The sequence below is a fragment of the Tiliqua scincoides genome, chromosome 9, assembly GCF_035046505.1.
Source record: "Tiliqua scincoides isolate rTilSci1 chromosome 9, rTilSci1.hap2, whole genome shotgun sequence".
Lineage (NCBI taxonomy): Eukaryota > Metazoa > Chordata > Lepidosauria > Squamata > Scincidae > Tiliqua > Tiliqua scincoides.
Window position 1 is genome coordinate 23324626 of NC_089829.1, and position 27212 is coordinate 23351837.

General features: G+C 45.4%; 1 protein-coding gene across 2 annotated transcripts in view; it reads left to right on the forward strand.

Annotated features, from left to right (window-relative positions):
• ANKRD11 (ankyrin repeat domain containing 11) overlaps positions 1 to 27212 on the forward strand; it is a 185081-nt gene that overhangs the window by 103465 nt on the left and 54404 nt on the right. For both annotated transcript variants that reach the window (XM_066636764.1, XM_066636765.1), the window contains exon 3: positions 13729 to 13873. In XM_066636764.1, the coding sequence (XP_066492861.1) occupies positions 13787 to 13873 (87 nt within the window). In that variant the 5' untranslated portion in view covers positions 13729 to 13786. The remainder of the gene's footprint in view (positions 1 to 13728; positions 13874 to 27212) is intronic.

Consider the following 27212-nt stretch of genomic DNA (forward strand, 5'->3'; position numbering starts at 1 on the left):
AAAGGTGGTTCTGGCACAGCGTCTAGTGTGGCTGAAAAGGCCAATCCGGGAGTGACAATCCCTTCCACACTGGGAGCAAGTGCAGTCTGTCCCTGGTCTGTCTCCCTGGCTATGGGCCTTCCTTCTTTGCCTCTTAGCCTCAGACTGTTGGCAAAGTGTCTCTTCAAACTGGGAAAGGCCATGCTGCACAGCCTGCCTCCAAGCGGGCCGCTCAGAGGCCAGGGTTTCCCACTTGTTGAGGTCCATCCCTAAGGCCTTCAGATCCCTCTTGCAGATGTCCTTGTATCGCAGCTGTGGTCTACCTGTAGGGCGCTTTCCTTGCACGAGTTCTCCATAGAGGAGATCCTTTGGGATCCGGCCATCATCCATTCTCACGACATGACCAAGCCAACGCAGGCGTCTCTGTTTCAGCAGTGAATACATGCTAGGGATTCCAGCACGTTCCAGGACTGTGTTGTTTGGAACTTTGTCCTGCCAGGTGATGCCGAGGATGCGTCGGAGGCAGCGCATGTGGAAAGCGCTCAGTTTCCTCTCCTGTTGTGAGCGAAGAGTCCATGACTCGCTGCAGTACAGAAGTGTACTCAGGACGCAAGCTCTGTAGACCTGGATCTTGGTATGTTCCGTCAGCTTCTTGTTGGACCAGACTCTCTTTGTGAGTCTGGAAAACGTGGTAGCTGCTTTACCGATGCGCTTGTTTAGCTCGGTATCGAGAGAAAGAGTGTCGGAGATCGTTGAGCCAAGGTACACAAAGTCATGGACAACCTCCAGTTCATGCTCAGAGATAATAATAACAATAACAATAACTTTATTTTTACCCCGTCTTTCTCCCCAAAGGGACTCAAGGCAGCTTACAACGGGTTAAAACAGATTAAAAACATAATTTAAAACAAATAAAAACATATTAACACATATCATAAAAACAGCAGTCAGATAAAAAATAGTCAGGTAAAAAGAGCATAGAGCAGCAGCAAATCATAAAAGAATCAGGCCTGTAAAAAATATTAAAAGATGTTAAAAAGATGTTAAAAAGGCCGAGCACTCAAAAGGCTTGTTTAAACAGAAGGGTCTTCAGGCCTCGCCGAAAAGTCTCAAGAGAGGGAGCCATTCTTAAGTCAAGGGGAAGGGAGTTCCATAGCATTGGTGCCACTACTGAGAAGGCCCTATTTCTTGGGATCTGGGTTGGTGAGGGTGCAGTTTGGGCAATGCAAGGGTAACAGAGTCCAACCTGAGTGCTTGACTGAGCTCCTACTCCTGTTTCTCCATCATAACACTGTGGCAAGAGATTGATGTCGTCATTGAATATGTGTCAGCAAAGGTATTGAGCAGAGGCAATGTGATGGTTTTACTTACACACTTTGTACCAGTTAAGTTGCTGATGGGATGCCCAGTCTCTGTTCCTTCTGCCCAGCCATGCAGAGATGGTGAGTGAGGAGGTATTGCAATGAGAGGAAGGCAGTGCAGTTCAGGGGAGGGTCAGCAAAGTGACCCACTGGCTGCACAGCCAGACTTGCATTGTGAGACCTTTAGGTCAGTCTGTCAAGGTCAGTCTGTCAAGGGGCTGAAGGGCAAGTTTTCCAACAGACCAGCAGCTGATGAGGCTATTTCAGATTGGCATGATATATTCCCTATAGTTGGTCCAGTTTAGTAGCCTGGCAGGGATGTTCTGGGGTCTCCAAGTAATCTTCAAAGTCAACCTCAGGTAATCATCTGGAGGCATATGTATCATCATGACTACTGTGATTGAGCTGCATTCGTGTTTTCTGCAAATGTTGCAGGGAGCAGGGAAGGAGACTTGAAATCTTGACATGTGTGGAGTTGGAAGGGTTTCAGGGAGGAGATTAGGGTAGGCAAGACCAAGAACATTCTAGGCCAGTGAACAATTCAGACTAAGAACATTCTAGGCCAGTCATTTTCGACCTTCTTTGTGTCATGGCACACTGACAAGGTACTAAAATTGTCAAAGCACACTGTACTGCCAGCAGGGCCCAATGGCCCTACTAATAAATTACCCTCCCCCGAAGTCCCATAGTACACCTGCAGACCATTCACGGCACACCAGTGTGCCATGGCACAGTGGTTGCAAATGGCTGTTCTAGACCTTGTTAGCTTTCATCATATGGAGGCTTAAAAATATACTACATTGAAATGAAGCAAGAGGTTTAATTCATTTAAAACATTTCTAGCACACCTTCCCCCCCCTCCCCTGCAACAGAGGCACTTCCAAGGCAACTCGCAAGATGTTTAAAAACACTATAAAATAAAAATAAACATTAACAAAAAAATATATGGCATCAAAAGCCAATAGCAAAACAGTGTAACTAAGAGGAAACTGATCAATATAAATTAGTCCTTAAAAGTTAAATGGAACAAAAGTGTGTTCAGTCACCTTTGGAATACTGAAAGCGAATGCAGCCTCCCTTACATTTAGGGCAAGGGATTCTGTAACCTGAATGCCACTACAAAGAAGGCCCCCTTGCACATCTCCTCTAAACCTAACTCTGCCAAAGGAAGGGCATGCAAGCAGAGCCCATCTGTTGATCTCTGGGTGCAGATGGTTTCATATGGGAAGGGGGGAAAAGAGGGCAGGTCTCACAGGCACCTGGCTTAATTAAGGACCAGAGCTCTTTGGAAGAGGATGAATATCGCTGACAACACTATCTGGAATTCCATTTATGGGATTAACAGAGGCATCCTTCAAAACAGTGTATTCCATTTTATTAGCCTTGAGGACAGCAAGGAATGGCAAGTTTGCTGTTTTTATGCGGCAGTGTGTCTACTAATGCTAAGTGTATTTCCTGATACATGTTTCATGCTGGGCTGAAACTTTTTTTAATATTAGAGAGGAGACATTGGCACATTATGGGTGTGTGTTCCCCCCCCCCCCTTTCAGGGAAAGTGCTATAGCTCAGCAATAAAACACAGAATCTTAAAATGAGAGCCTTCAAGGCTATCTAGTCTAACCCCCTGGTTGAAGCAGGAAAGCCTCTCTAGATCACCTCCAAAAGGTGCCTGTCATATCTCTGCTTAAAGGCACCTGGCAAGGGAGAATTCGCCTCTTCCCTCGATGATCGGTTCAATTGTCAAACCATTTTGTTAAGAAAGTTCTCCAGATATTCAGCCAAAAACCTCTTCTCCTGCAGCGTAAGCCTGTTAGACCTACCGTAAATACTCGCCTACAAGTTGATCTCACAGTTAAGCTGAGGGCAGGTTTTGAGCCAAAAATAATGCAATTTTCTATGACTCTCAGATAATTCGGGGAGGGGTATGTGTGTGAAAACCTAAGGGGGGTGCCTGACTATAATTTTGTCTGATTTTACCCAAGGCCAGATCCTGAAAAATATCCTACCAGTAATTGTTACCTAAGAACTCTACAGCCTCTAATTTATTAAAAATTTAGTAAAAGATCCCAAGATACATTTTATTCATTAACTTTTTAAATTCTGGTCTTCACAACCTTTTTGTAAACACGATCAGAGTAAGTAAGCGCACTGTAAACTACATACCAGTAGAACCATTAATCAGATCCTTTTAAGGTGCCTGAGGCTCTATATGTAAGACACAACATAAAACACATATCTGGGAGTGTGCAATTCAATTCATAGTGGAAAGACAAGCAATACGGAATGAGCATGAGCAAGTGCAGCTACACGTAATTGCAACCCTGTTTATTCAGAAGTAGACCTGTTGCTTTCCATGGGTGTTATCCTTAAGTAATGGTGCACTGAATTGTAGCAGACAAATCTTTGCCCTCTTCCATGCAACAGCCTTTCAGTTATTTGAAGAGAGATTTCATGTCTCCCCTCTGCCTTCTCTTCTCTAGGCTAAATGTACAGAGTTCCCCCACCTTTCCTCATAGGAGCAATTTTTTTCAGCTTGTGATCCACTTCGGCACTACATGCCTTTTACATGTAGTATTGCCATCCAGGTATCTCCCATTCTATACATGTGCCTTTGGGATTTTTTGGCCTAGACCGGGGTGTCCAAACATTTTGGCAGGAGGGCCACATCATATGCTATGCCACATCATATCATATATGATATGCTACATTAGATATGCAGTTTAGCCACGAACCAGCAAGAGTTTATAAAGGGAGACAGTGTGGAGGTGGGAGTAAGTTGGTGCAGGACACAGCCAGTTTTCAAGGATGGCCACTTGCATCAAAAGAAGCATAGACCCATATGCTGTCATGTTACAATGGAGGTGCTTCTGACACTATAATATGTGATCTACTAGACTAGATCACATATGTGAGTACAGACTAGAACTGTTGCGTTTTAGTCTTGATACTGACTCTCAGCAAGTACCAAACACTTTTAAAAGGAGCAAGTCACAGTATCCGATATTTTAACAGGATCAAGCAAAATCAGCTGCAGTTGTGATCAACTAGCTTTAGAGTACTCCAGAATCACCAGCCTGGATGGATGGCTTAAAAAAAGGGAGAGAGAAAATAAAGGCTGGGCATGATGACGGAACTCAAAACTTTGCTGTTTCAGAGTCTTAAAGAGGGAGTCTGAGAAGAATTTCACAGATTTAAATTGATAGTCTTGGTCAGTCCTGGACACGGTTTTCAAAATACATGTAGGACTGCAGGGACAACAAAACAAAATTAGCTGTTTTCCTGTTTTTAGAAAAGGGAAAAGTGACTAAAGATGGAATAGGAGTTATTGAATTGTTGTTTTTGGTCTTGTTGTTACAGCGCTCTGGAGTTCTAGCCCTGACAGTTGCATGTGCACCAAAATGCAAATATCTCATCCTTTCTCTTCAAAGAGAATGTGGAGCAACATTTGGGGATTATCAACTGTGCTGGCCTGGTTACCTTTATAGGAGATTTGGTGAGGTCTGATGCAGTGGTGGTTCCATGACACACACTCTGAGGCCTGCTGCTTTGTCCAAAATCCAGCAACACCAGCAGGCATTTTGCTCTGTCATTGCTGAGTCTCAGGCACTGGTTCTTTTTCTCTTGCAAGGCTGCTCCTCCATAGAGATCTCTATCTCCTACTTGGGGATGAAACAAGCTCATTGAGATTCTAGGTTTCTTTTCAGATGCTATGTGATCCTTCTTATCTTCTACTGTAATAAGAAAGGCAACCTTTTCAAGGTGCCCATGGTAGGGAAAGAAAAACATAAGAGTGAGATTGTACAGACCCTGTGAACATACAGGGCAGCACCGTGGGTCTGTCAGAAACCAGGAAATCCAGTCTATGCAAAAGACTTTGTCACTTTGTATTTTCTGCACATTAAACAAGAGAATTGTTTGCAAGTGTTGTCATTAGCTTTGTATATTTGTTCAGTGTATACATTGTGTGAGAAATCTTGTCTGAATTTATGCCCCCTCTTCAATCTCAAGTCCCACAATCTATCATTGTGAGTCATGTTAAAAAACAAGTTTCCTAGACATATACAGACCTGGCAAGTTCAGTGCCGCCTCCTTCCAGTCCTCCTTCCTCTTCATGCGAGTGTTACAAGAGGGCTCAGTAGACCAACTGTATCCCTGACTGTGGTATTGCTAACCTGAGCAGGTAATACCTGTGTCTGCCTTGTTTCTGCAAACCTGTGTTTACTAGCATGTATCAAGACATAGGTAATCCCAGGAGGATGTATCTGGTGTTTTCAGTGCCGGATTACCCAGACGAGTTTGAGAAGCAGCCATACTGAGTCAGAACAAGGGTAGTCCTAGTTCAGTGTTGTCTGTTCTGAAACTGGGACTTTCTGCATGCAAAGCATCTGCTTTGCCTCTGATTTCCAGGTCCATCCTAACACCTTATTGTTTTCCTCTCTCTTTCTTGGTCATTATCATAAGGTTCTCACGGTATTTCATCACTTGATACTATAATGCAGTTAGTGTGCTGTGAAGTTAGCCTGAGAACTAATTCCAGGTTGCGTATGAGCTACCCATTCATTTGTAAGCCAGTATGGATAGCTGAATGTCTATCCCTGCTAAATTTCAAGCCTGTGAGTGCTGAATAGGTAAGCTAAGCCAAAATAAGAGAGAATCAGAAAGCTTTCATTCAGAGGCATTTTACCACTACACATTAATTCCTGGCTCCCTGAAATCAGAGACCAAAAATGCATGTTGAAATTCAGCATCCTCAGGAGTGACTCATTTTGTGCCAAATGTGGGCCAGCCTCCTGCTGCTGCAGTTCTGATGCTGTTGTGTTTGGCAGAATTGCCTTTTACACTATTGTTTCCTCCCAACCCACTTTCCTTCTGGCCTTAACTTGAAGAACAGCATGTTGGTTCATAGTGGGAGACTCCTGCCCTTCCCTGCCCCCCTGCAACCCAGGAATGTCTTGCTAGAAAAGTGAAACTTTCAGGACTTTTAAGCAGAAAACCCAGTGATGGGGAGCCGTCTGCAGTGAAATGAATATAGGGTTTGAGTTTGTTTGCAGGGCTCCGCTCACAAACTGCTTGACTTGCACTTTCTCTGGCTGGTGTCAGCAGAACCTCTAGAGTGAATATGTGGCTCTGGAGGTGGCTGAAATCCTGTTCATGGATCACCGAATGTTTCCCTTTTTTTACCGTAAAAATGGAAGGCCTTAAGAAAGCAGCTGTGTTCTTTTGCCTGCATAAACAGGATTCTTATCCAAAAGAGAACAGTCTTTTGTCTTGAATTAGAACTTGATTATTGGGAATGAACCCAGTGATGTGTTGCTTCTCCACACCCACCCTGAAAGTATCCTGGGTTCCCAAGAGATGTCTCTGGTGTCTCACCCAAGATATTTTCATGAAATGTACTTTTCTGCATAGCTGCAATGAAGCTGGTCAGGGCTTCTGTAACACTCGAATTGTGTTTTAGTATTTTGCACCTTGGAGAATGACTGGATACTTCCCTTGCATTTCAGATACATGTCTGAAATATGTTGGGAAACTTCAGGAACTTGCTCTACCAAACAAGTGCATTTGACATATTTGCAAGCTGCAAAGGATAATCCCTATGCAGGCTTAATACAGGGATGTCACACTTGTTTCATATAGCAGACCATATAGCACTCATGGCACCTGCTGAGGACCAGCAGTGACATAATTAAGCAGATGATGCCCAGAAATAAGCACTTTGTTCTCACATAGGAACTCATCAGCTGCAAGTAATAGAAGAGAAAAAAGATGCAATTCTTTATTGTATTTTCAAGATATGGGACAGCGCAGTTATCATGCTGGCTGCCCTTTCAGCAGTGCAGTTTCTGCAGAGACATCACTTCACAGCTCAGCAGCTAAGAGGTGCTTTGTGAAGTAACACCTTGGCAGAAGCAGCACTGCTTGAAAGAGTGGACCATGTGATAATTGGGTGCTCTCCCAGCACCTTGGCAACGTTGCCATCTTGGTCTGTCCCTTTCCCTGTAGCATTCCTTGCCTTCTGGGATCTCCTTCCATCTCTCCCTCCCAGAGTCTTGGCAGAAGCAATGGTGCTAGGACAGCCCAATTATCACACGGCCCAATACAGCCTGTGTGATAATTGGGCTGTCCTGGCACCATCCTTCTGCCAAGTGTCTGAGAAGGAGAGATGGAGGAAACCTTGGAAGTCAAGGAATACTACAGGGGAAGGGACAGACCAAGATGGCAACATTGCAGAGATGCATAATTAAATGGCTTCTTGTCCCAAAAGGGCTCACAATCTTTATAAAACAAAAGGCAGAACACCAGCAAACAGTCCCTAGAAAAGACGCTGTGCTGGGAGTGCATGATCTGTTTTGTGGATGCACTGAAAGCTGCTTATAGTAGTATCTGTTGCAATGTCTTGATGGAGTGAATTCCTGAGATTCTCTCTCTCTCTCACACACGCACACACGTCTATGAAGCTGTATTGAGTCGGTTCCTTGGTCCATTAAGGTCAGTATTGTCTCTGCTAACTGGCACTAAGCACAGGATCTTGCACAGAGTTCTTTCTTAGCCAGATCTGGACCTTGTGCAAAGCATCTCCTCTGCTGCTGAGCTAGAGATCCGAAATCACTAGCATTAAAAAACTTAGTAGTTACATTTGTATTTGGCCTTTTGCTGAAAGCTCTGCAGTACTTTCTAGAAGGCAGTCTGTTATGATGTTTCGTGTCCAAAGGAGGATGAGCAACTGAAGTCCTTGTCACTGCTAGGTTGCCTTTTTGAATTTCAAGAAGGTGTTAGGAAAGAGGGATCATTTTCTTAGTTAGGAAAGGCAGTTGGAGCAGAAATAGTTTGCACATGACTGCTCAGATGTTCTCCCCACATCCAGCTTTACCTATATCAGCCAGGCTATGCTAGAGTTTCACAAATCAGCTGTGATTTAGAGAACTGTTCTGTCTTAGGAAGATTTCTTCCTTGCCCCTACCCCCATGCTCCTTCATAAAGCCGGTATATAAAAATGATTTGCAAACGGAACTGGCTGCTGTTCTAGGTTGCTAAGAGTGGTGAGCATGTATTTGTGCATGGCTTAGTTGAGACCAGTTTCAGCACGCTTGGCTGCCTGCTGCATGTAAACAGTTTATTTTGTTATTCCAGTGAGGTGTTTGGGGGGGGGTTATATTCTGTTGCTGAACCTGCTGGTTTCCCCACTTTTTTTTAATTTTGTGACAGGTGTGGTCCTGTGATTCAAGGAACTCAACTAGCCATACACAAAACAAGAAGTATTTCTGAGTCCCAGTAGAATGAACAAAGTTTGGAATCATAGATAACAAATGGCTGCTTGACTGTGCTTTCCAGGTTACCAGGGATTTGGGCCATAGTTCACATAAAATGGAGCCCCACTTTGTTCTTTGAAAACTGGAGGGCCGTTGGTATAACGTGGGCATTTGTGCCTTTCCTTCTGTTCACCACCACCACCCAAAACTCCTCAACAATGTGCTGTAAAACAAAATGGGGATTGCAGGCACTGCTGGTAATTGTTGTGCAAATATAATACTCCCTCCAAGCTGCTAAATAGGCCAGTGCTCTGTTTACATGAAGAGGCAGCCAGCTTTCCAAGTGTAATGAGTCAGCTACATGAACAGAAGGGGTGCGGAATTAATTTGGCATCCGTCTGGCTTTCTCTCGGCAAAACAGGTTTTCTAAGCTCCCCATAAAGTAGGTATGTACCCTGGTTACAAATGGCTACCTTGACATCTAGAGCAAATAGATTTTCCCCTCTGCCCCTCAAGAATAATTGCGCTTCATACATGGGGAAATGCTTCTCACATGCTCATTTTGAACTGGAATAGACAGGGTGGCTGTCAATGGTGGCACCTCTGAGAGGCTTGCATGACCTGGCTCCCCCTTTCCACATGCTGCTCTTTATGCCCCCTAGCTGTGTGGACAGAGGAGCTTAGCTTTGGTCTAGGTTGCACTGGAATTGGTCCTGGCAGAGAGTAAGCTGTTTTGGATATTACCTGCCCACGCTATCACTGTGTGATGGTTTGCATGTCATAGTGAGAATGGTGCAACTCCTTTCTCATGCTTACCACCACCACAGATCTGGCTTTGCCTCTGTTTGGCAATTTATTTTGAGTGCTAGATTATAGCCAAGATTAAGATGAAGAAGATTAAGAAAAGGTATAGGATTGATGCCAGCTTCCTGTCAGAGGGAGCTGAGGCAAAGCACTGTCGTTTGGTTGACTTTGAGATATGACAGTGCATTTTTGTGTGGTTATCTTTAGAGGTGGGCATCTCAGCAGTCTGGAGTGGTGGCAAGAGGAGACACCCCGTCTCTCTTGTGTAGTACTGGGACTCCTCCTTTAAAAACATTCTGGATGATACCAAGTGAGAGAGGATGCACCAAAAATAGCCTCTTTCTGACCCAGTAGGTGGCCTTTCAGAGAGTAGCACCCAAAATGTTCTGCTGGAGCCCTCCTCTGGTACTCCTTAGACTGATTTTGTGCACTTCTTGATGGCACTGCATTCACCCAGGAAGTTTTGGTTCAGTTTTGTCCCCCACTAGATTTGAGCAAGACTGCTGAAATTGTTCTACCCATTCCTGCTCTGGAGATACCGCATCTTAATTGCACTCACCTGTCATTCTACCTATAGAGGGGATCTTTGAGTCTGGTCACTATTTTTTAAAACCATTTTGAAAAAGTTTATTGCCTTTGCTTCAGAGACAATATAAAATTTTACAAATTACTGTAAAAATAAGTTCTACTCATGCAGCACCTTTCTACCCAACTTTAGACTGTCTTTTTTGGTGAATCTTGCTTCCCAAAAGTGGCTCTTGTACTTGCCATCATTGCAACTGAACTGCACTTGCTGGTGTGTCCTTTGGACCATTCCATTTGAATGCCAAATCCACACTTGCAACATAGGAAAAGAGATGCTCGTGGTGGTGGTCTGACTGTCTTCTGGAATCCTTATGCTGCTTTTCATGGCTAGAATTAGGCTGACATTGGGGAGGAAGGAGATATTGGGTTATTTTGTAATTAGCACTACCCTTAGTTTAATGTGGTGGCTTAAAAAAATTGCTGTGGTTGGCCAGGAGCCCTGGAACTATGCATCTGGCAGAATAAACGCCATACAAGAGCTGAGTCTGGCCTCCGTGCTTTAAGAGAAGTCACCCCTGCTCCCTCCTTGCTCTTGAAAAGTGTGGAGCATCTCATTATAAGTGCTTGATACAGAGAGCAAGGTGCGTGTGATGGTGGCTTAGTGTGTTATTCCTGTGAAATGGGTCCCAGCTAGGGAAGGCCAGTGCCAGATTGCTGTGCTCTGCTCTCGGATTCCCTTCTGTGTCTTGAACTAGAATCCGGTTGCAAGCTTTAACATCAGTCTTAGCATTTGGCTTGGCAAATTCCTCATGCTGCAGGCCAAAGGGGCTGAGCCATGAAGCATTTCTGAATTGCTCATGCACAGACCCAACCAACCATGAGGGTTGGTTGAAAATGTAAGGGACATCATAGTGCAGCATGAGGCTGAACAGTCTTGAGCAGAAAGCCATTGGAGAGCCCAACTTTCTCCTGTATAAAAACACACACACAGCAAGAGCCACCATTTGCCATGCCGTGTCAGCTGGACTTGGTGTCCTCCAGACAGTGGCTTGCATTTCCTCTCACATTCATTGTCTTCTGGCAAAAGTGGCAAGGCTAGCACCAGGCTCCTTCAGCTTGAAATTGGGATAGATTGTCCTACAGTTGTGCTTAGTTCAGGGGGACCAGCTTAGCTGGGGAAGATTCTTCCTCTTCTCCGGCCCCATGGTTGGTGCTGGATGATCACACGAAGCTACTTTGGTCCATTTGATATTGTATCTTCTATAGCAGTGGTTGTTAAACTTTTTAGCCCCAGCACCCGGTTTTTAGAATGACAATCTGCCTGAGACCCACTGGAAATGATATCATTAACCTGGAAGTGATGTCATGGCCGGAAGCAACATCAAGCAGGAAGTGTTTTCCTGAGAATGCAGCAAGCACTGAAATCGCCCATGGCAAGCACCGAAGTTGTGCCATTTTCCCTAGATAGGTGGGCTATAAATAATTAAATAAATTAAAATAAATATAAATAATTAAAGTAAAGCAAATAATTAAATAAGGGGAGATGACATGGGGAAGCCAGCCCTGTTCCACTAAGTGAATTGTCTGTAGCCTGCCTGCAATAACCTCCACACACACCCCAAATCAGTAAGATTTTTAGCCCCACCAAGTGCCCAGTTCAATTTAAGCTCTTATATTTAAACCAGTTCAGTGTGATCTGGAAGAAATAAGTTTTAAATCTAGCATGTTTTTGTTTGGGCTGGATTAAGATTCAAAACTTCCCTCTAAACAGCATTAAAACCCCGGAGTGATGAGGAGAGGAAATGAGGCTCCACTGGGGGGAGGGGGAGAGAATCTGGAAAGGACAACAACCCTTTCCAACAAAGCAGGGGTTTCCCAAACTTCTGAAACAACTTTTTAAAATGATAAACTATCAGGACCCACCTAACTTTGCAAAACTAGAAAAGAAAAATGTTTCACCTTACCAGCTGTAGCCTCTGTTTTTATGGGGGGGGGGGCTACTTTCTGGAACGTTTGTTGAGCTCCACATTCATCAGTTCAGGACCATTCTTGTGGTCTTGCACTGTCTTTTGCCTGACCTTCAACATGAGCTAAGCCACGTTTGCTTACTCGTGTGTAAATACAAACATCTAGCTTAGTTTCGTTTCTATGGGGCTCAACATATTTGTCAACTTGGAGAGAGGGACTTCCTTCTCCAGTGTTTTTTGGGGGCTGTGCTCACTGGCTTGGGTGATGTTGAGTTCCTTTCAGCCTACCCTTTGCAGTGGACCAAGGCACAGCCGTCTACTCATGAGTAACACTCGATGTGGCTCAGTTTCACTTTCCATAGGGCTCCATGCGTTTTCTCTTCTCTCTGATAGTGGCTTGTGAGTTTCAGTTTCATGACCTACCAACAATCGGTCACAAACCACAGTTTGCGCAATCCTATAGTGCTTGGAAATGACTCTCCTGGGTATCAGGCAAGTTTTCCCAGCCCTACCTGAAGATGCCAGGGATTTAATCTGAACTTTTTGCATGCCCCACAGTGACTGCCCCAATATTCTCTCTAGCCCGACCCAAAGGGATGCCTCTGTATTTCTCTGCAGCACTCAAGAGGGTGGTTAGTGGTAGCAATGGTGGTGGTAGCTGGCTGAGGTGCACTGTCTTGCTCATTTAGCGCCAAACAATACCTTGTTCCCCTCTAAGCTAGAGAAGGACCTCAAGCCTTAAAACTCCCAAACACTTAAGCAAGAGGAATGAAATTTCTTGATTTTCATTGTCTCCCCTTCCCCAACCCAACCCCGACTAGCAGAGGAATCAGGAGTCTCCCTGTTCCTGGACAGTTTCCTGCAATTGTTGTTCTAAAAAAATGTTTGCCATGTAGCCCAGTTACTGGATACCGTGCCTATCTCATCAAGTTGCAGTTAGCAGGGGAAAGATTTTTTTCCAGTTGCCATTCCAGCCCTGCTTTTTCATGCTGGAATTAGACTTTTGCACTAAGAGCTGTTTTCCTGATCTGTAAACTTGAGTTGATTATATTAACCTTGGTGTATGGGTGTGGATGTGATGGTGCATTCTCTTTAAAATAAAGATGGCTATGTTTCATGTTAGTGATTTCTGTTACAATGCATAACTACTGTTGTGTATTGCAGATGTCAGTTGTCTTTTCAACTCTGTAACCAAGCAACTCACAGCATGGGCAACAGAGCTCTGTTGCTGTGCTTCTGAATTGTCTTACCTAGACCCATGTACAAAGGCAGCAGTGAACTGAATGGGGAGGACTGCTTTATAAACTGTGCTGAGGACATTAGACATTGCTGTTATGCCTTGCCACCTCTGCTTTCTCCTAAAAGGTGTATCTCTTAGGTTTCACCATAAATTGCTTTATGTAATAGTTTGTGAGTGTCAGGAGAATTAACTTTAATTGCATCAACTATATGTGTGAGACGTCAAAGTTTGGCAGAGGTATATATGTATACAGGATCTTTTTGGACAACCTGGGTCACTCTAGATACACTGATAGTGGTTTCCAAGGACAAATATGGCTGCAAGAACTAGAAGGTATTGCTCAGAGGGGAAGACCTCTTGCTTGCCTGTTTTCTGCAAATACAAAGGGCAAATACGTTGGCTCTGGACTCCCTTGCAAACTGCAGCCAGGTTCAAGGTCTGTTTACATCCTGGCTTTGGGAATTTACCCCCTCTATTGCCATGAGGGCTCTGGGAGATGCTAGCATAGCACCTCAGTTTACTCAAATAGCAAGTGCTCTGCTGTTCTTGACATCTTGGTGAGTTTTTCATTGAACATCTTTGTGTTTCCTTTCTTATTACAGACGGTTGATGATGAAGCAATGGCAGCATAAATGAAGGCCAAGTAAGGAAGGCAGAACGATGCCCAAGGGTGGGTGTTCTAAAACACCACAATCGGAAGATTTCTCTCTTAGCAACGACATGGTCGAGAAACAAACTGGGAAAAAGGTAGTGTGCTTTTCTTATACTTGCATTTTCTTCTCTAGCAGTGTTCCCATTTTGTAGGGAGCTAGTGACTCAACAGGTGACTGTTCTCACACCTTTGTGTGATCTGTACTAGGCAATTATCCTGCACATTTATTACCACATCATATTGAATTCCAGTCAGGGATTTGCATAGTAGAGATGCTTTGGAAAGTCTGTACTAGAAGGTGTTTCCTTTCCCATTTTTGGTGAATTGCCCAATTCTGCTTTTCTTTTTCCCCAACTCTGGCTACCCCTTTCCAGTGAAATAACTGCAAATGAGATTTTAGCTAGCTTCTAGTTTGGGGGTGTTTTTTTTACCTCAGGCAGTTGGAGCAGCTGCTGCCAATGACAATGGTGTGCAGTTTCCCAAATTGCTATCATAAGTTCTATGGAGCCAAGGGTTTTCGTTGCAAAGCCACTGAGTGTTGGGTGGTATTCTGTGGGGTTCTGGTTTTGAGGCGTTGCTGCTCTCTGCCTTATGAATTTGCACCCAAATGGCTTCTGTCATCACCCAGACTAGGATAGTTGATGAGAGAGGTTTTGGTATTCTCTGTGAAATTGCAGAGCAAGTCAAGTAGAGGAGATTTTCATCCCTGCTCCTGGTGGTGAATCAAATGTCGCTTGAACAGTATCTTTTGTGTCTTTGTTGTTTGGGCCTTTGGCTGGCTGGGCTTTGTCTACCTCAGTGGATTTGCATCTGGATGTAGTACTGGATGTAGTACTGTGTAATATATTTATATCCCCCCTGAGCACTAGGGGATGGTTAATTTAAAGATAAAATTATGAAGCATCAAGAAGGATCAGCATGGTTTCTGCAAAAGTTGTGCTTACCTCCGTGACTTTTTTGAGTCCTTAGGGAGTATCAACACTCAGGTGGACAGAGGCAATCCAGTTGATATTGTGTATGGACTTTCTAAAAGCTTTTGACAGTGTCACCAAAGACTTTTGTGTAAACTTTAACATTCATGGACTAAGAGGACAAGTTATTTTAGTGGTTGGTAATTGGTTAAAGAATAGAAAGCAGAGAGTAGGAAAAATGGACCTTTTTCCCAGGCAAGGGAATAAGAAATGGGGTTCCTCAAGTTTCTAGTTATTCATAAATGTTTAGCTTGTTCATACATGTAAGTGATAAACAGTAAAGTGGCCAAGGTTGCAAATGACATCAAATTATTAGAGGGGTTAAAACCAAAACAGATTGTGAAGAATTTCAAAAGGGTCTCACCAGACTAGATGAATGGGCAGCCAAATGGCAAATGCAGTTCAATGTCATTACACTTAAAGTGATACACACTGGAGCAAAAAATCCCAACTTTGCATATAGACTGATGGGGTTTGAGCTGTCAGTGTCAAGCCAAGTCTTGGGCTCATGGTGGATAGCTCATTGAAAATGTTGGCCACCATGCAGCATCACTGAAGAAAATTAATTCCATGTTGGTAGTCTTGAGGAAAGGGTTCAGGAATAAGGCTGCTAATATATTGCCCCTGTATAAATCTGTGTTGTGGCCACATATGGACCACAAGTTGGACCTCGGTATCGATGGGGGTCTGTTTCTGGACCCCCTGCAAATACAAAAACCCCTGGTTAATGGAATCTGCGGCTGGGAGCCATCAGAGGATGCAACTGGAAGTGCCTTTCCAACGCCTCTGGAAGGTATTCTGAGGCCTGGTGAAGGCCACATGTGGCCTCCCAGACGGCACCAGAAAGCACTTCCAGTTGCATCTGGGAGGTCAGGTAAGGTGCCCTCCAGCATGGGTCTAGCACCTACACTGAGTCAAATCTGTGGGTTTGTCCAAACCTGCAGATAATGAGGCCCCACCTGTACTATGTCCAGGTTTGCTTCAAGAAGGATATTATAGAGGTCGAAAAGGTGCAAAATTGGATAACTGAAATGATCAGAGGTCTGGGGCACCTACCTAATGAGGGGAAGCTGCCACATTTGGGGCTGTTTAGCTTGGAAGAAAGGCAGTTAAGGAGGGATAATATTGAGGTTTATAGAGATGCATGGTGTGTAGAGGGGACAGGGAGTGGTTTCTCTCCCCCTCTCACAGTGTTAGAACCAAGGATCATCCAGGGAATGGCTTTAGGGATGGACAAAGTAAGGTTTGTCTTCACACAGTGCTTGTGGAATTTGTTGCCCCACAATGTGGTGATGCCTCCTAGTTTGGTTGGTTTCAGTGGGAAAATTCTTGGAGGGTACATGTTCCAGTGCCTGCTAATCATGATGGCTGTGTACTGCCTCCCAAACGTACCAGGTTGTAGCTGCAGCTGTCTTTTCCCTCCCACCCCTGCCTTGAGTGCTGTCCAGTGAGAACGGTGGGATACAAATCAAATATCCAGCAGTGCAGACTGGACATGCTTAAGAAAAGAAGAAAATATCATCTTCACTTGCTTAGCCTTGAGAAGAGCCTCTGCTTAGCCTGTGCAGAAGAGTGGCCTCTTATCTGTGATGGACTGGGCCCACAAGCATTGGCTGGAGGAGCTGCAGCAACCTAGGGTTGCTTTCTAGTTCAATGAGTGCTCTGAGCTGAAAAGGTGACTAAGGGGAAAGGTAGTTGGTTTGTAAACCCTTGCTTCCAGGGATTGCTGTGCATGCTGTTCTGGGAGTGCAGCTCTTAATTTATCTTGTGTTTGTCAACACTTCTGTCTGCTTGCCTGCAGCTGTGTTGGGTTCACCAGCTTGGGAGGGGTCTGTTCTGAAACAAACTTTGCAGAGTCAAAGCAATGACAGGACTTGGGGTTGTCCTTGCAGAGAGCAAGCAGTTTGTGGGGCACAGCTGATGAGGCTGATGGGTACTGAGCCGTCTGTGATGAACCAGACCTTGATATGCTGGTGGACAGCTCAAGGAAAGTGTTGACCCAGTGGGTGGTAGCAGTGAAGAAGGCCAATTCCATGCTTGGGATAACTAAAAGGGGGAGTGAGAATAAAACAGCTAATATTATAATACCATTGTACAAATCAATGGTAAGGCCACATCTGGAGTATTACATCCAGTTGTGGTGACCACATCTCAAAAAGGATAGAGTGGAACTAGAAAAGGGGCCAAAGAGAGCCACCAAAATGATTACTGGGCTGGGGCATCTCCCTTATGAGGAAAGGCTACCATGTTTGGGGCTTTTCAGTCTAGAACAAAGGCACTTGAGATATGATTGAGATGTACGAAATTATGCAGGGGATGGATACAGTGAATAGAGGGATATTCTTTTCCTTCTTTCACAGTACCAGAACCAGGGAATATCCACTAAAATTAAGTGTCAGGACAGTTAGAACTGACAAAAGAAAATATTTATTTACCCAGCATGTGCAGGTTAAGCCTATTTATTCATGGATTTGGCTCAATCCTAGTTTCCCAGACCCACATTGAGCTAGACTTGGCCCAACTTGAGTCCTCCGAAGGCGACCAGAACCTTGCTCTAGTCACCTCTGGAGGGCTTCTGAATGCCTCCTCGAGGCACTCCTGGAAGTGTTTATGCCTTTGAATGCCAAATGTGAGGGAGGGCACCAAGATGCAGGTCTCTTGTTATCTTGTGTGCTCCCTGAGGCATTTGGTGGGCCACTGTGAGATACGGAAAGCTGGACTAGATAGGCATATGGCCTGATCCAACGAGGCTGTTATGTTTTTGAAGGCATTAGGAGGGCTGAGGAAGCCCTGGCTTGGAGCAGCGTTCAAGCACAACGAAGTTTGGAACTCAGGTGGCCTCTGAAAACCACAGATTGATTTATACATGGTTATCTGTAACCGTAGGTGTTCCAGGAACAGATCCCTCTTGGATACAGAGGCACTACCTGTGATAAGTCTGTGGAACTTCTTGCCACAGGATATGGTGATGGCATCTGGCCTAGATGTCTTTAAAATGGGATTGGTCAGATCAGGGGTGTCAGACTTGTTTCATACAGAGGGCCGAATTGTATTCATGATACATGATATCATGATGTGATATCATTAAGCAGGATGTGATGTTGTAGCAGTTCATGACCAGAAATACACACTTTTTCTCTCAGGAACTCATCAGTTGCAAATTAGAGAAGAGAGAAATGCAAATCTTGATCATATTTTCAAGATATGGGAGAGACTTATTTTCGTACGGGCTTCCCTTTCAGCAGTGACACTTCAGCACAGCTCAGCAGCCAAGAGCAGCTGATGGTGGTGGTGGGAGAGCCCGAGGGCTGAATAAAGAGCTTCTGGGGGCTGCGTCCAGCCCCCAGGCCTTATGGTTGACACCCCTGGGTCAGATTACTAGAAGAATAGTCAGTCACAGGTTACAAGCCTTGATGGGTGTGTGCAGCCTCCTGTTTTTAGAAGTAGTCTACCTCAGAAGGCCAGATACAGCGGAGTAGCAACAGGATTCAGGTCTCTTGTTGTCTTGTGTGCTCCCTGTGGCATCTGGTGGGCCACTGTGAGATACAGGAAGCTGAATGACATGGGCCTTTGGCCTGATCCAGCAGGGCTCTTCTTATGCCTATGTTCTGCAAGAAATACATATGGGTGTTCAGACGACGTTTATTACTGTCTTAAGCACCATTGCAGCCCTCTCTGAAATGTGCTTGCCCGTGTGTATGCATGCACTCACTTGCAGAATGTCACAGGCAGCCAGTTGGAACTGACTGCTTTGCAGCAAAACATGGCCAGGGCCCTGTGAGTTCTGGTTTGTGTTTAACAGAGTTTGGCTGGTTTGTCTGTGCCTGATGGTCAGACGTAGCAGCCATATTGGGTCAGCAGGAGGGGCTCTTTTTGCTGTGCAGTCTTCCTTCCTACTATTACTTTTACACTCTCTTTATTAGAGTAAACCAACTTAGACTCTGACATTTTCCTCATGATAGGACGAGTGCTATTTTTTAGCATCTGAGTAATTTTCAGCTCTGTTATTGCAAGCCCGTGAGGCTTCTTTGTACACAGCAGTGCTATGGTGGAGTGAGGAAGACAGATGACTTAAACACTATTTATGTTGCACCATCAACAGGGTGATGTTAAAACAGCCACAGGGGTCACTGGCCTTGGGCGCTTAAGGTCTGCAAGTCAGAAGAGAGGGAGGTGGTAGAGGCTCCAGCTCATGAGGGCCCTCAGTCCTTAGAGTTCTAGGTGTCCATATTTGACAACTTGTCTTGTATCTCTGGATTTTTGTCTTGACTTACCCATGTGCGTTAGTTTGGTTATGCTGAATCAGGCCACCTAGCTCAGCAAAGCTTACTCTGACTGGCATTTGCTTTCTCCAGTGTCTCAGGCAGAGGTCTTTCCTAGGGGCTACTTAAACTTTTTTAACTGCATGCCAGGCATTGGACCTGGGACTTTCTGCAGGTGAAGCACTGACTTTGTAGCTGAGCTTTGGGCCCTCCCCCATAGTGCATGGTAAATACCCACAGGAACTTCTGTGGATGCTAAGTAGGGCAGAGTCCAAGATCACACAGGACCTTTTTTTGTCAGGAACCACACTACTGCAGGTACCCATGTAGTCTAGAGTGTGAGAGGCTATCCAGCTTCCAGCATGACTCAGAACCAAGGAACGCATCTGGGGTACAGATGTAGTGTGTAGCACACACATTCCAGCTACAGGGGGAATGCCATATTCTGAAAGGGAGTTTCCACTTTTGAGATTGATGGTGCAGACCAGGAGGTGCAGAAGCTACTGGGGATTGCTTTGACATGCAGTTGTGTTTTGCAGAGAGGTGGAATCAGAAGTGTGGCCTCTGGGTGTGCTGTGTATTTTCTTGAGGTTCTGAATTAGTTTCCTTTGTCAGTACTAAGTTCCTCTGTTGTTGCAGGTCAAAATGCTGTGGAACTAGTTCTGTTGGAGCACAGCTGGGATGGGGGATTTCCATCACCTGATCTTGTGAAGCATTGCACAGCATATTGGAATGTACAGCAGTCCTTTAATCTCTGAAAGGAAACTTAACTTCCTAGTTGAAGTCCAAAGAGAGAATGATTGGCTCCAAATCATGGATGTGGTGGTAACCTGATCTTTATAGCATAACTCTGTGCTGCTACTGAACATGCACAGAAGAGGTTCTGGTAGGTTTAGTCTCACAGTTTACCATAGTGGCTCACAAGATGTCTCTTGGAAGCCCATAAACTGGGTATAAAGACAGTGCCCTCTCCCCCCAAAAGGCAGGAAAGTTCTGGTCCATAGGGCTGGTGATTCCTGCTAAACTAATCGGCTTTACATCCTTTGTCTACTGGTTGTCACACAGAGTGTCACCACAGAAGACAAAATTGTACTCTTTCAATTTTAGTTTAACTTTATATTTGGAGGGACTCCTCTGCAATAGGCATGGACTGGAATGGAGACTGTGTGGAGTCTCCCTGATTAAGGCCACCAGTATTTGGTGGGTGTTTGTGGGAGAGGGTGAGTTTGTTCAGGCTAAGGGTGAGGTGGCCTCATGGCACATGGTGAACTGATGACCTAATGGTCCCATTGACTCTACATGTGGCACTGGCTGTGCAGCTGCCAGCCTCAGTCTAAAGGTATAGGTGAGATGGCTGTTCTCTGATAGTGGGAAAGAGATTCTGCAAAAACAGGCATTGAGTGGGTTGCCCAGTATCTTTGCACTAGGCACTGGTGAACAGGTCATGACAGCAAATATGCTTCTTTCGTGAGCAAGGTGAGTAGGAGATGCCACCCAGAGCAAATGCAGCTTGGGATACCTAGTTTCTCAAAATCCCTCCAATAGCTTATTGCTCAAGGAAGGGAGGACGAATGTGTAGTGGACCCTCGATATCTGCAGGAGATCCATTCCAGAATCTCCCATAGATACCAAATTCTGCAGATAATGAAATGGAGGGCTAGCAAACCAGAAGTGCCTTCCAGTCACACCCCAGAAGCCCTCCTGGGCACTACTGAAAGGCACTTCTGGTAACATCTGGGAGGTCCTCTGAGGCTCTTCAGCCACAGGATCAGGACCTGCGGATATTCAAATCCGCAGATAATGAGGGCCCACTGTATTCTTCTACTCCCATGGATTGGTTTGAGATGTGTATGTGTTGTTGGAAGAGTGTCTATTGCTCTTCTTGTAACAGGCACATGCAGTTGAATGTGAAACTGTGGGGATAAGAGGAAAGGAGAAGGTTGATGTCAGCCAGGAAGATGATTCACAGTCAGTGTTCTTGCAACACTCATGTGGAAAATGTAGTGTGTGAACTGGCCATGAGCAATTAAAATATGTGTTCTAATGAGGTCTCTGACACTGCCGCAAAGGAAGTAGTCTTACGGCTGAACAGTTCAGTGCAATTTAACGAACTAAGTTTGTTGGAATGTCCTGATGATCTTGCCATGACATCTTTTTTCAAAAAAGCATATTCAGGTTTTTGTGATAGTTTATAGCTGTTTCTTAAAATTGTGAGCAAAAAAAAATGGAAGGCAGAGGATGTGAGCAGTTTTGCTGTCAGAGGGGATTAAGTAGCTGGAAGAGTTATTTTTAGGAGGGGTACGAAGGGCCCCAGGAATTTTCACTTAAGTTTGTTTCCCGCAGGAAACAGGGATTGTAATGTTTGTCGTCTGCATTTGGCACAACTGACCCCTTGTTGTTGGTGTCCTGGGATTTTCAACATGAAGAGTTCTGCATAAGTATGTGTTGGGAAATTTGGGAGGTTTAACTGAAACTCTGTCTTGTAGTGTGGACACGTGCACTTGCACCCCCTTGCTGTGCTCTGGAAGCAGGAGATGGATCAGTATTCTGCTCCCAAGCCTGTGTCAGTTTCCTGTGATGGGGAAAAGGATGTGGTTTTCAAAAAAATTTAGAATTGGAACATTTTCCTGTGCCCTAAATAAAGCATGACCTGATTTTACAGTATTTGCATCTACCAATTTTCTTCTTTTGGTGACTTCACCATAATGCCACACAGGATTCCCCACCCCCATCCAGATCAGACCTGATTTACTCCAAAGTAACCAGAAACACTGAATAACCAACATCTTCCCCCCCCCCCCGCCCAAGAAAGTGATTGTCTCATATTGTTTGGGCCTAAGGCTGCAGGTGTGGAACTTCACTGTTTGGTGAAGTGTGGCCTATGTGGCTGCTAAGAGATTAGAAACTTAGGCAGTGACAAGGAAGCCACAAGTGGACAGGGCAAGACTTCAGTGCCATGCACAGCTCCCTGTCTTCTCTCGTGACTCTTCTCTTCCACTGCTTGAAGCCAGTCTCCTCCTTCTGCCCCTAAATTACTTTAAAATGTGGCAGCAAGTGCAGACTAGATTTGTTCTGTGGGTCCCAGTAATTTTGAGGAACTTCCTGGAATTTTCTTTAGTTGCCAGGCAGGGCCATGTGCAGATCCTACCCTGGGGAGGGCTTCCTCTTGAATCCTCAGATTCGTGGCTAGAGGGAAGCAGGGTCTTTGCTCAACTCCTGCTGAGCCTCCACACCAGCAGCATTTTCTCTCCCCACCCCTTCCATCCACTTTGTAGTGAGGACAGTGGGAAAGGGAGCTTTGTGGTTGGGCCTTGGGGGAGGTCTCATGGGACTTCCTCTTGTGACTACTGTGCCTGTCCTTGGGTGACCCACCAGGAAGGGTCAAAAAGGGACACCTGTGGCTTGGACTGGGTCTGCTGCTCTTCAGCTATTCCACATGTCTCTCCTCCCTCTGATCCTGTGACCAGGGCTTGAAGCTCCTGTCCACTGGGAGGCATAGCTTTCTTGTATTCCATTGGTCAAGGTCAACCCGCTCTGGAACCACAGGAGACATTTTGAGCCTGCTAGGGAATTTCCCTTCTCTGTGGTTTTGGGTGCTCATTTTGCCTAGTCTGGCTAGACTGATGGATGCACAGATCACAGGAACCATGGGAGAACCCACTCCTTTGAACGTGGACATAATAGGCAGCTTCAGTCCTGCTGGGTTGTTCTACCTGTTTCCTGACGTGTTTCTGTTACTGGAGTAGGGACTTTCCAGGCTCCGTTTGATCTGGGTGTCACTGGGAGGCTTCTCCCTTTGATGTTAGGTCTGCAGACGACTCTGCTTGGCTCCAAAGAGGAGCAGCAATCAGCCATCAAGACTGCCCGATCACAGGAAGGCTCAAATTTTGCCCTTTGCCTACTTAGCTGAAATGGTAATTCTGGACTGGAACTTGCTGCTCTTCTCAGTCAGGAGTGTGGGAGGAGGCAGTATAGGAACCCAAGGCCTGTGTCTCTGAATGTAGTCAGTGTGTCTTAATGTGGCTCTTCCCAGTTTGTTCTGACACCCTTTTGTAACTGGTGCCGGGAAGAAAAGCCTCTTACCTTGAGTGAGGAAGCTCTTACTCTGCTTCCCAGCAGTCACCTGCCCTACTTTCTATCAGTACATTCCTGGTTCTGCTTACCCACAAAAGCAGAGCCTGCTAACTCTGTGATCCCAAGGGAATAGCCGTATGCAGAGCACTGCATAAGATCCTTCGTGTACTAGTTACGAACCTGTTTGGCAAAGACCCAGCAGTTGGAATATGCCACTTGTTGCTTTCCTTTAGGATCCTTATGCTGGTGGTGACTAAGAAAGCAAGTAAACAGTAGACTGGTGGAGGCAAACATAGCATTTGTTCTCATTCTACACACAGAATTCTCATCCGAGAGGAACCAAGAAAGAGGAAGAGGGAGTGCTGTATGCACAGTGATGACATGGTCTTGTGATTGTGCTGGCACTCTGAGCCACCTGCCACCCTCCAAGAGGTGACACAGTCAACAAAGGAGGGTTTGTACAAAAGCAGTTTCTAGCAGGAGTCTTGCATGGACTGGGATAATTAGTTTGCGTTCTTGTAAAGAATGGGAGGGTTGGCTGAAGTATTGTGACACCCTTACACATGTTTGAATGAAAGCAAAGGTGTGCTACCTTACATTGGCACAATGTTTCAGGCTAATCTTGGTCTTGGGCACATGTTCATGTGCAAGGTTTTCATGGTGTCTGTCCAGGTGCATGGAGGGTTCAGGGCCTTTGTCAAGCATGTTCTGGACATTTTCTAGATCTGAGTCAGCCTAGAGGTTGATGCTTTTGTCCCTCCTTCCCCAGCCCTTGACGTTTTGCCTGAAGCTGACTCCTCTTGAGTTGTTTTTGGTCTGCTGGGGGAGAGAACTACCAGAGAACTTCCTCAAAGTTGAAACAGTACCTCAAACATAGATGCAATGTTCAAAAAGAGAACTTTGGAGGACTTGTATTGAGGTCCAGTGGTTCAAGGTTGGGGAGACGGGGATTCTCATAAGAACATAAGAACAACCCCACTGGATCAGGCCATAGGCCCATCTAGTCCAGCTTTCTGTATCTCACAGTGGCCCACCAAATGCCCCAAGGAGCACACCAGATAACAAGAGACCTGCATCCTGGTGCCCTCCCTTGCATCTGCCATTCTGACATAACCCATTTCTAAAATCAGGCGATTGCGCATACACATCATGGCTTGTACCCCGTAATGGATTTTTCCTCCAGAAACTCGTCCAGTCCCCTTTCAAAGGCGTCCAGGCCAGTCACCATCATCACATCCTGTGGCAAAGAGTTCCACAGACCAACCACATGCTGAGTAAAGAAATATTTTCTTTTGTATGTTCTAACTCTCCCAACACTCAATTTTAGTGGATGTCCCCTAGTTCTGGTATTATGTGAGAGTGTAAAGAGCATCTCCCTATCCACTCTGTCCATCCCCTGCATAATTTTGTACGTCTCAATCATGTCCCTCCTCAGGCGTCTCTTTTCTAGGCTGAAGAGGCCCAAACGCCGTAGCCTTTCCTCATAAGGAAGGTGCCCCAGCCCCGTAATCATCTTAGTCGCTCTCTTTTGCACCTTTTCCATTTCCACTATGTCTTTTTTGAGATGTGGCGACCAGAACTGGACACAATACTCCAGGTGTGGCCTTACCATCAATTTGTACAACGGCATTATAATGTTAGCCGTTTTGTTCTCAATACCTTTCCTAATGATCCCAAGCATAGAATTGGCCTTCTTCACTGCCGCCGCACATTGGGTCGACACTTTCATCGACCTGTCCACCACCACCCCAAGATCTCTCTCCTGATCTGTCACAGACAGCTCAGAACCCATCAGCCTATATCTAAAGTTTTGATTTTTTGCCCCAATGTGCACAACTTTACACTTACTGAAATTGAAACACATCTGCCATTTTGTTGCCCATTCTGCCAGTCTGGAGATATCCTTCTGGAGCTCCTCACAATCACTTCTGGTCTTCACTACTCGGAAAAGTTTGGTGTCATCCGCAAACTTTGCAACCTCACTGCTCAACCCTGTCTCCAGGTCATTTATGAAGAGTTTGAAAAGCACTGGTCCCAGGACAGATCCTTGGGGCACACCACTTTTCACTTCTCTCCATTGTGAAAATTGCCCATTGACACCCACTCTCTGCTTCCTGGCCTCCAACCAGTTCTCAATCCATGAGAGGACCTGTCCTCTAATTCCCTGACCGTGGAGTTTTTTCAGTAGCCTTTGGTGAGGGACCGTGTCGAATGCCTTCTGAAAGTCCAGATATATAATGTCCACGGGTTCTCCCACATCCACATGCCTGTTGACCTTTTCAAAGAATTCTATAAGGTTTGTGAGGCAAGACTTACCCTTACAGAAGCCATGCTGATTCTCCATCAACAAGACCTGTTCATCTATGTGTTTTGAGATCCTATCTTTGATAAGGCATTCCACCATCTTACCTGGTATAGATGTTAGGCTGACCGGCCTATAGTTTCCTGGGTCCCCCCTCTTTCCCTTTTTAAAGATAGGCGTGACATTTGCTATCCTCCAATCTTCTGGCACCGTGGCCGTTTTGAGGGACAAGTTGCATATCTTAGTCAAGAGATCTGCAACTTCATTCTTCAATTCCTTAATAACTCTTGGGTGGATGCCATCAGGGCCCTGTGACTTATTGATCTTTAATTTATCAATGAGGTCTGAAACATCTTCTCTTTTAACCTCTATCTGACTTAACTCCTCGGTCAGGAGGGGCCGTTCGGGCAGCGGTATCTGCCCGAGGTCTTCTGCCGTGAAGACAGATGCAAAGAACTCATTTAATTTCTCTGCCATCTCTAAGTCTCCTTTTATCTCCCCTTTCCCTCCCTCACCATCCAGATCCACCATCCATCCGCTTCTCTGGCGGGTTTCCTGCTTCTAACATATTTGAAGAAGCTTTTATTATTCCCCTTAATGTTGCTGGCCATGCGTTCCTCATAGTCTCGCTTGGCCTCCCATATCACCTTCTTACATTTCTTTTGCCACAGTTTATGGTCCTTTTTATTCTCCTCATTAGGGCAAGACTTCCATTTACGGAAGGAAGCTTCCTTGCCCTTCACAGCCTCTCTGACTTGGCTTGTTAGCCATGCGGGCACCCTCCTGGATTTAGTGGAACCCTTCTTTCTTTGCGGTATACACCTCTGCTGGGCCTCTATTACTGTTGTTTTAAGCAGCCTCCATGCACTCTGGAGAGATTGGACTCTTTTTACCCTCCCTTTCAACCTCCTCCTAACCAGCCTCCTCATTTGAGGGAAGTCCACCCGTCGGAAGTCAAGGGTTTTTGTTAGAGATTTGCCTGGTATTCTTCCCCCAACATGCATGTCAAAACGGATCACAGCATGATCACTGTTCCCCAATGGCTCAGTAACATTTACATCTCTAACCAGGTCCTGTGTACCGCACAATATTAAATCCAGAGTCACCTGCCCTCTGGTGGGCTCCGTGACTAGCTGCTCTAAGCCACAGTCATTTAGCACGTCAAGAAATCCGGTCTCCTTATCGTGACCAGAACACAAATTGACCCAGTCTATATGAGGATAATTGAAGTCCCCCATGATTACAACCCTGTCCCTCCTTGTCACCTCCCTGATCTGTTTCCTCATTTCAAGGTCCCCTTCCGATTTCTGGTCTGGAGGACGATAGCACGCTCCCAGTATTACATCGCTGCACAAGCCTGGTAATTTAACCCAGGTAATTTAACCCACAGAGATTCTACGGTGGAGTCGGACCCACCTTCAATCTCTACTTTGCTCTACTCGCTGCCACAAGTGTGTCAGCTTCTGGTTGAGGTTCCTATAGAGGCCATGCTCATGATGAAGGAAGAGAAATCTGTCTCGGTTGTGGCTATGTGAAGCCTTCACATTCAGAATTAATGTGCCTGGGAGGGCTTTTGCTTTCCAGAGAAGTCTGGTTGGCCACTGTGAGGAGGAAGCAGGATGCTGAGATAGATGAGCCCTTGCTCTGATCCAGCAGGGCTGCTCCATGCCTGTAGCTGCTCATCTCAGCCATGGTACTCACTTGGCACCCTGGGTCCAGTCACCATCTTTCAATCTAATCTCTTTAAAGGGCAAAATGTGGAGGGGCCATATGCTGCCTTAGTCTTCTTGGAGGAAGAGTGGATACACACGTCATGAAAAGGCAT